This window comes from Pelodiscus sinensis, chromosome 9 (genome assembly GCF_049634645.1).
Source record: "Pelodiscus sinensis isolate JC-2024 chromosome 9, ASM4963464v1, whole genome shotgun sequence".
Lineage (NCBI taxonomy): Eukaryota > Metazoa > Chordata > Testudines > Trionychidae > Pelodiscus > Pelodiscus sinensis.
The window spans coordinates 43,963,325-43,976,837 of record NC_134719.1 but is presented as its reverse complement, the minus strand read 5'-3'; the positions used below and the strand labels follow the sequence as shown (position 1 = coordinate 43,976,837).

Sequence of the window (13,513 nt, the reverse complement as noted above, 5' to 3'; positions counted from 1 at the left end):
TACACAGCCCTTATGTGGCATTACCGAGAAGCATATCTCAAAAATGAAACCAAAGCTGCCACGTCCCACAAAACTCCAGGTATGATTATTTACTCCTTTCATGTTTTACCAACTTATCCCAAATGCCAACATGTTGCTGCTGGTACCACTAACTGATGCTATCCTATACTTTAGTTCACAACGCTGAACTAAAGTATAGGAAGGTCTCAATGAAGGTCTCAATGATTTTTTTTCTTTCCAGCCACAGCATTTTGATATCATTACTTACTCATAATAATCGGCAGCTTTTTGTAATGCAGCCTTCACTTCATCTGGAAGCTCCCCTGGATCGTGAGTCCCAGCACAGGCTACATTTTTTCCTTTGGAGTGATACACATTTCCAAGATTATAAAGTGCTCTTGCTTCTCCAACCTAGAACACAGTATCAATATGTTGGAAAGATTTAGAAATCCTGTGCAACTCTGCACAGTATCAATGATTAAAACCATCAGACAGAGAAACCAAGCTTCTCATCTATTAATGGGAAAGTATGATCATTTTGGAGAGTTACACCCCCAACGCATCCCAACAAAGCATTGTACCTGTGCTTCTACTTGTAATGTTTCCTAAGTAGGAGTAATCAAACTTGCAACTATCTTCATAATTTAAATGGTTGTGAGACAAGCTACTTGAGACCACTGGCTCATCAGTATATTTTAGTATTTCTATAATCATCTATTATATATTTTAGAGAGTATGTCCGCCCATTTGTGAGTGTTTGTTCAAGAATGCTGCCTCAATGGTAACATCTGGGGCCACTCAATTTGATATGCAGGTTCCTCTTATCATAACTTAAAGCAAGGCCAGGTTTGGTTGTGACAGCGCAATGTGATGTGTATGGAATGTTTCACATCAAAAGGAAAGGGGGGATGAGAGAGCAGGGACAGTTATATTCACGAATGATCATAGTGGAACAAGCAAGTGACCCTGCCTCAGGGAGCGGCTACTGACCAGTAGCACAGCCCCCACCACTCCAGCCTGCCCCCAGGGAGAAGCCACTGGGTGGCCTGCATGGCCTCAACCCACAACCCAAGGAGAAGTTGGCAGGCAGCCTGTGCAGCCCTCACTGCTGCGGGCTGGCCCTTGAGAAGGGTAGGGGAAGTCAGAGAGTGAGCCCCCTCACTCCCAGATCTGGGCAACACCAGCTAAATCTTCTAGCTGTTCTAAAATATTACCACCAGCTTGACAGTAACTGAATGTTCACTCCTCTTACCTTGTCATTAAGCTCTCTGGAAATATCTAGGTGCCTTTGACAACAAACAATAGCATCATCAAAATTCCCAAGCACCTTTAAGGTATTTCCCAAATTGCCACTAGCTTTAGCTTCACCTACGTGGTCTCCAATGGTTCTGAAATTAAAATAACATAAACAGTAAATCCTGCATATTTGCAATACATGTATGTTCAATGCACTGTAAACAGAATTACACGAAAGGCATTTCTTTTTATAAGAAAAATCTACAATAGTATGAAGTGCATGTTTTATTTACAATTTATGAGGTTGTATGTTTACTAGGGGGCAGTACCCCCTGCTCGCTATGATCAACAACCCTCTTTTTTAGGGGTAAGCAGCCCCGGCTCTCCCCAGTCGCTGGGGAGGGCCAAGTCGAGGCGTAGAAGCCCTGGCCTGCCCCGGCTCTCCCGACTCAGGCCACCGGGGGGAGGGGCGGACTGAGGCTGGCCTGGATCTTTCCCCTCTGGCTGCCAGGGGGTTGGGACTGGGCTGAGGCTGGCTCACTCTGGCAGTGAGGGAAGAGGCCACATGGCTCTGGCCCCGTGCAAGCGAGAGGCAAGGTCGTGCAGCTCCTGCGTGCCCCCTGCCCCCAGAGCACTGGCGACATCGCACATGTCCTGTGAGCCCCCCACCCGAGCCCCCACAAGGCTGTGCGGCTCCTGCATCCAACCCCAGCTCCCAAGAGGTATCACAGCTCTCACACTCCCAAAGGTTAGAGAATGAGAGACCACATGGCTTGCAGCTCTCACGGAGCATGAGGAAGGGGAGACCATGCGGCTGAGGGCGGCAGGAGACGCTGCGGGATGCAGAGTGACGCATGACGTCACTCTGTCGTCCTGCAAGAAAAACCTTTTTAAAGTATAGTAAGATTTTAATTTTATAAATATATTATATGTACATACACAGAGTTCAATTACAGACTTCGACTTAACAGAAAGTGCATGGGGGACATTCATTTTAATTATGTTAGAACCACAATATGTTTCTGAATATGGCACTTCCTACTTATTGGTATATTACACTAAAAAAACTAACACCCTGGAAACTAATTAGGAAGTACTTGATATAGTACTCCAAAGAAGGAAAAAAGTCTTAATGAAAGAAGCTCCCCCACCCTTTGGGAAATGTTAAATCTCTGGTTTGAATCTACAACTGTTGTCTGTTATAATTTGTCTGGGGGTGGGGAGGGAAAACAGGGATAGGGATGAAATCAATACAAATTAGTGTCTCAGCCCTTAAAACCTTTACTATACAAAGTTGGCAATGAATTGTTAGGTGCAATAGCACTGTGTTCATGCCTCCCCGTGAACCTAAATTAAGCTCTATTACAGGGATGGACAATAATTTTTGAAGGGGGGCCAGTTTCCAAATTTCAGAAGAGGTTGTGGGCCACTCCAGAAGGGGCAGAACCTCAGGCAGAAGCGGGGTTGGAAGCTAGCCTGCCCCCAGCTTTGCTTGGCCTGGGGTTCCCGTCCCCCTGAGCTCCAGTCAAGGGAAAGGATGGGACCTCAAGTAGACGGGGCGATGCTGGAGGGTAGGCTCCTCCTAGAGTTGTCTGGGTTGGAGGCTTGGAATTCACACTGAAGGGCTTGCAGCTCCTGGCCCCATTGCTAACCCATTGCCTGGCAGCTGCAAGCCAGAAGCCTTTTCAATTGCTGCTATTTAAAGGGTTTCCGGCTCACAACTTGAGGCGGCTGTGAGGCGATGCATTAGCAGTGGGGCCAGGAGCTGCAAGCCCTTTCAGTTGTTTCAATTTAAAGGGTTTGTGTCTTCCAGGCGGTTGCCAGGCAATGCAGTAGCAGCCGCTCAGCAGGCACAAGTGCTTTGAATGGAAGCAATTGAAAGGGCTCATGCCTCCCCGGCCCCGTCGCTAATGCATTGCCTGGGAGCCGCCAGGGAGACGTGAGCCCTTTAAATAGCAGGAGCTGAAAGGGCTTGTGCCTCCTTGACGGCAATAAGTCAACACACTAGTGGCAGAGCCGGGAGCTGCCATAGGCTGGGTGAAAGTGCTAGCGAGCCAGATGTGGCCCACTGACAGCCTCTTGCTCAGCCCTGCTCTATTAGAACAATTTGTTTTCTCGAGGGAGGAAAAATCTCCAGTGCAACATCTAAACATAATTATCTAGAACTCCTGCTCTTGAGGTATAAATTTTCCCCTCTTTGTTGTATGGGAACAGCTTCTTCAGATCACACTGTTAAAAAACTCAAAATTTTAAACATGGAAGTGTCAAAACTAGAAGGGCTTGGGGAAAAAAAAAAAAGAACCAAACACATGTAATGAAAAGCCTAAATAATTTTTGCACATATTTTGCACATTTTCATCAACAACACATTACTAGTTTTAAAGAGAAGTAGACTAGTCAGTTATGTATAGTAAAACAATGGCAGCTTAATTTTTGGAGAGCCAGAGAGCTTAGATTTAGAAACAGAAAAGTATGAAGAATAGATGAGTTTTAAAGAGGAATCCATCTACATATCCACAAATCTGGTAACCCTTGCTCTCCTCCAGTAAAATGATAGACAAATTATTTGTCAAAACACCATCCAATCTCCCATCACTAGCACTCTTAACAGGCATGAATGATGAATGTTACACTGAACAAAGCATTGCTGATCTTCACAAGAATATGACCAAGGCTGAGGATATGCCTAAAAGAATGCAAAATTACCTTGCAAGGGTTAAATCATGGTGATGGTATTCCAGGGCTTTTGCATATTCATGCAGGTAGAAATAAGCATTGCCTAGCTGACTGTAAATAGCACTTAGAGTTTTGAGATCTTCTGTTCCAACCTGAACTGCAGCTTCAAAGAAAGATACGCCAGCTCGACAATCTCCTGCTTTACAAAGCCGCTCGCCTTCCAAGGCCAGTTCCAGACAGGAAGCTTCCATTCTGCACAATTTGTGGGGGAAAAAAGGTAATGTTCAGCCTAAATATAGTTGTCTCTCTAAGAGTCTGAGTTGTGAGGACATTTATGCATGGGAAATTTCTCTGAATACTAGAAATCAGTGTTCATTATAATACACACTGAAAATTCTTTACAGTTGTTTGGAACAATGTTTCCTTTTCACAAAACAAGACTTAAGTTTACTACTATTTCATTACATAAGCTGGTGCTGGTAATGGATGTTCTACAGAGTCAGGAGAGAAAAATCCTCTCTCAAAATCTAAAACCAAAATCTGGGCATTGGGTTATGTCTCAGCCAATTACTGGGAGAAACTGTGTCAGGTTCTGGCAGATAAACAAAACCAAAACCTGTAAAACACTACCATGTAGTCTAAGCAACTACTAGAATTTTGAAATTTGTAGGACCAAACCTTCGAGTCTTACCCAGGGCAGTTTTCATTGAAGTCAAAAGGGGATTTTACCATAGAATAATTGAGGAAAAAACAAAGGATATCAGGATTCAGTCCATTCAACAACCCTCTCTGTGTCTCTCATATGCACAACCCTATTCTTGTTTTTTGTCTGCAAGTAAACCACACCATAAAACAAACAAAAATAAAGTTTTCCTCGGAAACATCTGATTTCTCTTAGAAGGATATGGCAGAGTGTTTTTCTTTAACTTCACATTTCATTTATGCCTCCTGCCACTATTGTAGCACAAATGAACAAACAAATCAAATAAGTCCCTCTTTAAAGCTGAGCAGTCTAAGATTGTTACATTTCCCAAACAATCTTCAGTGAAGAGAAGTGGATTTGTTCAACACCAAATTAGGATTTTTTTTAAATATCCTGACACAAACTTAAATTCACATCAATATTGCTACTGTACATGATTTAAGAGTTATAGAGGTACCTAACATCAGAGGCTCATACCACTGCACATCCTCTAATGTGATACGTGCCATCAAGTGCCAGCAATGTTACAGACTAACACGGCTACCCCTGTGAAACACAAAAACATATAAAAGGCAACATTTCAAACCTCCTGGGCACTCAATGGATTTAAAAATAGCTATTCTTCTACAAAGAAATTTCACAAGCCAAATACAGAGTATGGACTTGACCTTCATATGCAAATTTGACACTGTTTCCCTTGGATTGAACAAAGATATGAACTGGATGGCCCCATTATAAAACCAGCTTCTCTTACATTTAACACTTCATTAACATCAAAAGCTAAGTATGGGACACTTCCATCCCACTCAATTAGCCTCATTAGCACCAGTGCTACAATTGACAAGTACTTTTTTCCCCTCCTTTTCTCCCCACCCCCCTTATCCTCTCCCTTCTTTTTCTGTTATATATTCTGAGGGTCACCCTTTTTTTCTTCACTCAAGCTCATCTGAAGAAGTGGGTTTTGCCCACGAAAGCTCATAATACTACATATATTTTTGTTAGTCTCTAAGCCCTGATCTACACTAGGGAGTTATTTCAAAATAAGAAGCTGAGCATCCACACTACCAAGCCCATTATTTTGAAATAAGAGGCTAGTTATTTCAAAACAACAACTCCTGTGTTCCAGAAGGAATAACACTTGTTTCGAAAGAAGCAATAGTATGGATGCTCCACTGCTGCTGTTTTGAAATAACTACTTCCCAGAATCATTCAAAATAATTATTCCCTAGTGTTGCCTGAGGCTCTAAGTCAAGGTAGCATGTCCACATTAAGAGAGTCTGCCTCGGACTAATTTTGAGGCTTCTCTGTAGTGTGGAGACTCTATTTCAAAATAGTTATTTAGTTCAAAATAATTTCCTAAAATGGACATGCCCTAAGGTGCCACAGGGGCTGCTCGTTATGGAAACTAAATGGCACTGTACATAAGTGAACAAACTACTGGACATACTGAGAAGACAATGACAACGACAACAACAGTATGTATTTCAACGGATGTTGTTTTACTCAGAAGACGCAATCAGACAGTTGGATGATGTTTCCCTAACCTGAGCCAAGCATGTGAATAGATACAGCTATTTTCTGTACTGCTTATAATCAATAAACAAAAATTACTAAGCAAACTTGCAAAAAATTATTTCTACAAATGGCATTGTTTTACTTTATTGATTTCTGGACAAACTTCTTCTGCATAGAGATTTATACACACATTTTAAAAGATATACTGTAATAAATTACAATAATAGAACTGCATGCCTTGAAAAAAAATGTGAAATCTTATTCAAAACCACTCACTAAAATTTTGGCATAGCTTCTAAAAATTGTTCTTTAACTTGATTTACAAAGTAAATACAGCTACTCAATACCAGATTAGCTTTCATCCCCCAAAACAATCTTTCAGAATCTAACAACTACTTATTCTCAACATAACACTTTAAATGCAATTAAAATATTTTCCATTATTAGTGTTCCTTTCCACCACTAAGTCAACCAGTGGCAACTCTTCAAATGATGCAATCTGTTATTAATTATTCTGCATAACTGCAACATCTTGCCTTTCCTGACTAAATTGAAAACTCTTTGGCCTCTGAGTTAAAGTTGTTATTGGACAGGACACTGACCTAATTTAACATCAAAACTAGATATGAGGAAATAAGTACACAGTGCCATAGAAGATCATTTTTCCTAAACTGGACAGGAAGGAAATTTAAGCATGGAAATTGCAGAGATCAGCTAGTACAGTTTATTACATGCTCACACCCTAGTGACTTGGAAAACATTTAACACCCAGGCATATCTCTAGCACACTGAGAATTAATACAATGTCAGAACAATATTTTAATTGAAAAATAAAATCACTAATATAGGTAATTAAAAATAATATACCCCAAACCAGCAGCTATTTATTTCACTGACAATACTAAAATACAGATAGGCAAAACACTGGAGTGAAGAACTGTTAATGCAAATTTTAATATTAAAAAATTAACAAATTAGTAGGTAACAAAACATTTCATAAAACTTGAGCAGGAACAAAGTATTTTTGAAAGCTCTAGTGGATTGCTTTTCAGGAAAACCTGAGTATTGTTGGCCATAAAATGAGTTAACAAAATTGTATCATACCTGGTAGTCTTTGACATTCCACAACTTAAGCAAAGTGACATAAAAGACATTCTTAGCTTTTGTAATTAAATATAATTTATGCCTGGCAGCCAGTAAAGATGCTGAAGAAAAAAAATACTTCAACCATGGAGTTCTCCCCAGGTCCAACTTCCCAGACTGGATATCCATAACACATGCAGTACTTTTATGTTTGGAGAAGTTCAAGAACTGCTATTTATTCAGACATGGAGCCATCTTCTTTCATTTTATTGCACAGATTGTGTGTTCAACATTGTTTGGGAAAAGCCAGAAATGATTATGTACAGTATGTTATACCATCAGCAACAAAAGATTTAAGATTTAACACACTTCACTGGGTAATCTTAACTAATCCTATCCCAAGAGGTTCTCTCCGGGCACCTCATGTTAACTGACTCATCCAATTAACGTGATGTTAAGAAAATATGGTTCTCCTCAGTGCTAAGACTTAGAATGTCACACAATCAGATAAGTTTCTTTAGATTTTAGCTTAAAATATTTGCAATGGTCTTTCTACTGGAGTTTCATATTCTTAAGAAAGAATCTATGTGCACTGCTTGACTTCACTTCTATAAACTGACATCTAGCCATTACTACCTTAATAGGTAAGTGAATATTTAGCTTTGATAAATCAGTTGTACACATACTGCCTAGGAAGGAGTAATACAGAAAGGGATCTAGGGGTCATAGTGGACCATGAACTAAATGAGAGTCAACAGTGTGACAGTTTAAAAAAAAAAACACATCATTCTATGATGTATTAACAGGAGTCTTGTAAGCAAGTAATTCTTCTGCTCTATTCTACATTGATTAGGCCTCAGCTGGAGTATTGCGCCCAGTTCTGGACACCACATTTCAGGAAAGATATGGCCAAACTGGATTTTTTTCAGGAGGCTTGATACAAGCTAGTTTATCAATTTGACATAAACAAATACAGTCCTCTGCTAGACAGCACATGGAATGATCCATGGTGATGTCCATGCCAGAAGCTAATGCAGATGCTAGAGACTAAATAATGTTTCTGATCCTGGGATCTCTAGGGGATCAGGAGGTGTCATCTACAGAACGCTGGCCTTTACAATCAAACCAGCACAGACTGGTTTCTAGGGGAACCCCTCCCTGGGGCATCCTGCCTCGAGCTTCTGCATAAGAACATGAGAACAGTCATATTGGGTCAGACCAAAGGTCTAGCCAGCCCAGTATCCTGTCTTCCAATAGTGCCAATGCCAGATGTCCCAGAGGGAGTGAACAGAACAGGGAGTCTTCAAGCAGTCCCTCTCCCGTCACCCATTGTCAGCCTCTGATAGAAGCTAGGACGCCATTTCTATCCGTTCTAGCTAATGGCCATTGCACTAGCCAATAGTGCATAGCACTGGGTGTCTCGGCATTGCAGTGATTGCTCCATTACTCTTCCACCCCCTCTTCAGAGGCAGAATTCAGCTACTGAGATTGTCAGCATTGCTATCAACACCTGCCCAGCCCTACTGGAATGGCTACTGCCATGGCACCCAGGGCAGGCGCTTGGCCAGTGGCACTATGGGGATCTGCATCCATGGTCATTCTGGAGCCCATGGATGTTCCCACTGGGACAAGGCTCTGGCTCGAGGCATTCATATTCCATGGCCTCGGTGAACCAAGACCCTCCCATATAGCACCATGATAGCCTGGAGCCCATTCCTGGTACCGACCATGGGGAGGAGCCCAGTATTGACCATGGGGCTGAACCTGGCACTGTACAGCCCAATATTAACCATGGGGCTCCCTCTGAAAGAGGGAGGGATGGATGTTACTTTGGCATTCTATGCTTTCTCCTACTCACCTAATGAAACGAAATGTTGGTGAAGGAACTGTCCCCAGTATGAGATGATTATGAGGCAGAGTGACCATCTGTTCTCTTTTTAATGGAACAGTCCTGTATTTAAGATCTCTTGCAGGTGACCCACCTATTTTTTGTAAAAAACAGGCAACTGACCTGTATTTTTCACTTCCCCTGATGGTCTTTCAGTGGTCAGCACAGCCTCAGCTGGTGGATTAGTGTGGGCAGATGGTGACCCGTCAGTGACTGCATGTGGTGCCCTCAGACAGGGTGCTGAGATGGCAAGACAGGTAGGAGGAGAGACAGTTCTGTGTATGATAGATGGTTAAGGGGGAGAGGAAGAGAAGGGGACGTGTATGTCACCCTTCCCCATGTGAAACCTAAAGGAGGGTTTCTCAGTGGGGATCTGCCAGCCCTTTCAGGCTATGAGGCTGCATCACCAGTTTCTTATGCCCCCCAGGGGCTGAAGCCCTGGCACACAGCCTCCCTTCCCCCACTCCATCTTGAAGGATTAGGACTGAATCTTGGATCCCCAGTGCTCCCTGTGAGGGAGAAGCCTCCTGAGCCCATGAGCAGTTTGGGATGGTGGGGCACCAGCAAGTGCAGAGCTGTCGAAGGGGCAGATCCACACGTCTTTTCCCTGCCTCCAGCCAGGTTGGAGGCAGGACGCTGGAGTCACAGGGCAACTGTTCCTCTGGCTGGTGTCACGGAGCAGGCAGCCATGGTGTTCAGTCTCTACTGCTGGTCCAGAGGATTGAAGCTGCTCCCAGCCCCCTTTGTTCACACAACCAGTGAAAGCTACAGAGCTGGGGGATCTGTCTCCATGGCTGGTAGACTCCTCACGGAACAGGGACTTCAGGGGAGCCCTCCTGGCACACAGCCTCTAGCTACCCCTTTCTGCACCCTAAGCTACTTTCTGCCCCCACACAGTCCTAATTATCCCTCTTCCTAGACCATGAGCTACCCCTTCCCAGCACCCTGAGCTGTTTTCGTAGTCCCTTCCCAGACACGTGGAGCTGGCTTGAACCCCATGACCTTCCCTCTCCTCCCAATAGAAGTCATTCTAGTCTATTGCCTGAGGCCCCGACCTACAGCCCCCAAAAGCCCCCTTTTCCTGGATTTTTTTTTTATAGCAGGGGACTCGGGGACAAAAAAGTTGAGAACCTCTGCCCTAAAGCCTTGAAGATAGGAAGATAAATAAGAAGAATTCAACACATATCTTGGGTCTCAAGCAACCAAAATTCATTATTTTAGCATGTGCTGTTGGCTGTGCTGATGTACTCATTTGGTGAGGGCAGGGCGGGGCTGAAGAGAATGCACTAACAATGTACGTCAAAACTTCACCTTTATTTACCATCAGCAGAAAGAAACCCAAGTGCTATGTTAGAGCTCAGTTTACATCTGTAGAGTTTGCAAGTTATATGTGAGACATTTTCTTTACAGAAGCCTGACAAACTGGCTATAAAATTTTACTAGCTCAGGCAAAATATCTGCTCATCTAGTAATAATAAATACAACCAATATTTTACTGGTCTGTCAAAATTACTTGCCCAGGGTGAGTAGATTTTTACAAATCTTCATTAGAGTTTGTACTGGCGGTCAGTCTGCTTATTTACTGTTAATTTCTTTAGTAGTTTTGACAAAACACCAGCAATAGGTTGTTCCTCCTGAAATTATTTAATGGAGTACCCTTTTTTTCAAAAAGTCTCAAGAATTAAAGGACATTATTCATGAGTTTAAATCTATAAAAATCTAGATTCATACTTCTAGTACAGGTTGAAACTCTCTAAACCAGGACTCCATAGTCTGGCAACATCCGTGGTCTGGAAGGACCATGAATGTTGCTGGACCAGGGAGTTCCAGTAGATAGCCAGAGGTAGGAGTTCTGTGAGGGCTGGGAGTCTCGCTGGGTTGGCTGCAGGGGAACCAGCGACCGGGAGCCTGGCAGAGTGCCCCGAATGCCATTGGGTTCCACCAGGGCAGCAGTCTGCCATGGGGGGGTGGGAAGCCCTCACTGCATGCTGCCACAGCTGAGCTGGTGAGCTGGGAGCCCAACATGGCAGTGGACTGCAGGCAGGTCGGGGCGGGGGGCGAGGGGATGGCCGGAGCCGGTGGGGAGGCTGGCAGCTGCCGGGAAAAGCTGGGCTGGGGGACCAGAAATGACCTCCCGTGGTCTGGAAAAATCCATTGTTCAGGACCAGTCAGGTTCCAAAGGTGCCGGATCGGGGAAGTCCAACCTGTGTAATAATTCAATTTTTTTAACATTCCCATCCTTCATGTGTGATGGTCTATTTGGTTTTCAGGTTAAAGACCCTCCCATATAGCATATAGTTAAAAACTATCTATACGTTGCCTACTAGAGAAAGCAACACTTTTTTTCGGGAGTCTTGATAGAAGCTAGTTTATCAATTTGACAAACAAATACAGTCCTCTGCCAGACAGCACATGGAATGATCCATGGTGCTGTCCATGCACCATTTTTAGGTTGAATTTGCAGGATCAATGAGGCCACTGACTGAGGCAGTACTGGGGAGGGAGAGCAGCTCCACACGGGTCTCACTCTAGTCTTCTGATTCTTGCCCATCTCCCTTCAGTGCTGGGGATCGGCTTTTGTCACAGTGCCTAAACAGATAATGCTTACCAGTTCCAGTAACTGGTGGAGAATGGAGCAGTTCCACACCTATCGCCAGCAGGGGGCTGCTCCAGGCTTGCAAGGGGCCCCTTCCCAGGCCCACAGAGGGCCCGCCGCAGACAGGGATAGCCTGTCCATATGGAGCCTGGAGGCCCTGTAAGAAGGGGCTGCACCAGTAGGGGCTAGGAGCTGGCAGAGATTGGGAACTGGAAGAGCCAGTTCCAGTGCAGGGCTGGGAAGCAGCCAGCCCCAGTACAGGGCTAGCAGCGGGAACCATGCGAGCTGGGTGCTGCTTCAGCTGGGCTGGAACAGTCCTCAGCCCGGATTCCGCTTAGTCAGTTGACAGGTTGACCTCTAATATTTAACCAATCAGTTAACTGGTTTAATGTTTAATTGGGATTTTACATCCCTAGTGCCAACAGTGTCTCCTCTTGGGCACTGGCGAAGAGAAGCAATGCTGAGAGTCCCCACCTGTCATACATGTACTTGGAGCAGTGTTCAGATCTTGGGTCCAAGGCTGGTCTGAGTGCTGCATCCACCAGGACTTTCAGTCTGGCTGCATGGTCTTTTTGAATGTGAGGTTTAAACTCCTGGAAAATCTGGACAGCAGTCTTTCCTGTGGGTTTCCCCAAAATACATGTGGTTTGCTTGTTGGCACTGGCTTATCACAAGAGAAGCAGGGTTTAGACACCAGTGAATGAGACTGTTACAATACTGAAGAGAGGTGCTTCTCCAGCAATAGAATGGTTTTGGGAATACCAATCGTACCACTATCAAAATCACAAACAACTATTTCTATACTTATAAATACTAACTACACAGAATCATAGAATACTAGACCTGGAAGGGACCTTGAGAGGTCAAGTCCAGTCTACAGTACTCGCGGGCAGGACCAAGCACTATCTTAGACAGTGTTTCTTAAACTTTTTAAAACCGAAGAACAAACTATTTTTTTTTAATGGGGAACACCTAGTATTTTTTGGTTGAGAAAAAAAAAAAGCCCCCAGAGAAAAGTTGTTAAACAATAAAAAAGGTGGCTTGTCCCTTTAAGGGCGGCCATTTTAAATTCTGTTCTCTCTGCAGCACACCTCCGACTGCCTCGTAGCACACCGGTATGCCGCGAAAGATACTTTAAGAAACACTGATCTAAGATCATTCCTGATAGATGTTTGTCGAACCTGCTCTTACAAATCTCCAATGATGGAAATTCCACAACTTCCCTAGGCAATTTATTCCAGAGCTTAACCATCTTGACTACACCTCCCTGGCTGCTTCTTGATGTTACGCAGAATAATTTTTCCTCCCTCCTCATTGTAACACCCTTTTTGAGGTGCTTCAAAGCTGTTATGTCCCCTCTTTTCCAAACTAAACAAACCCAATTTTTTCAGTCTTGCCTCATAAGTCATGGTTCTAAATCTTTAATCATTCTTGTTGCTCTTCTCTGAACCTTCTCCAGTTTCTCCACATTTATCCTGAAACGTGGTGCCCAGAACCAGACACAATTATTTCACTTGAGGCCTAATCAGCGCAGAGTAGAACAGAAGAAATACTTCTCATGTCCTGCTTACAACACTCCTGTTAATGCATCCCAGAAGGTTTGCTTTTTTTGCAACCATATCACACTGTTGACTCATATTTAACTTGTATTGCACCAAGACCCCTAGAACCCTTTCTGCAGTACTCCTTTCTAGCCTGTCGTTTCTCATTTTGTATGCATAAAATTGATTGTTCCTTCCTAGGTGGCATACTTTCAATAGCCATCACAGGTGGTACGAAGGAATTGAGGAGTCGTGGGCTCAGCATACCAGCACTA

The 13,513-nt window shown here is 43.6% G+C and overlaps 1 protein-coding gene across 5 annotated transcripts in view; it reads right to left on the bottom strand.

Annotated features, from left to right (window-relative positions):
- The window catches only part of GPSM2 (G protein signaling modulator 2), a 56,528-nt gene that overhangs the window by 30,033 nt on the left and 12,982 nt on the right, over nt 1-13,513 (bottom strand). For 4 of the 5 annotated variants that reach the window (XM_075936666.1, XM_075936663.1, XM_075936662.1 and 1 more), the window contains 3 exons: nt 3,943-4,164; nt 1,253-1,388; nt 269-411 (listed from right to left, as the gene is read on the bottom strand). In XM_075936666.1, coding sequence (XP_075792781.1) covers nt 269-411; nt 1,253-1,388; nt 3,943-4,164 — 501 coding nt within the window. Of the gene's footprint in view, nt 1-268; nt 412-1,252; nt 1,389-3,942; nt 4,165-5,072; nt 5,162-13,513 lie in introns of all 5 variants that reach the window. The other variant, XM_075936665.1, reaches the window with a different exon arrangement.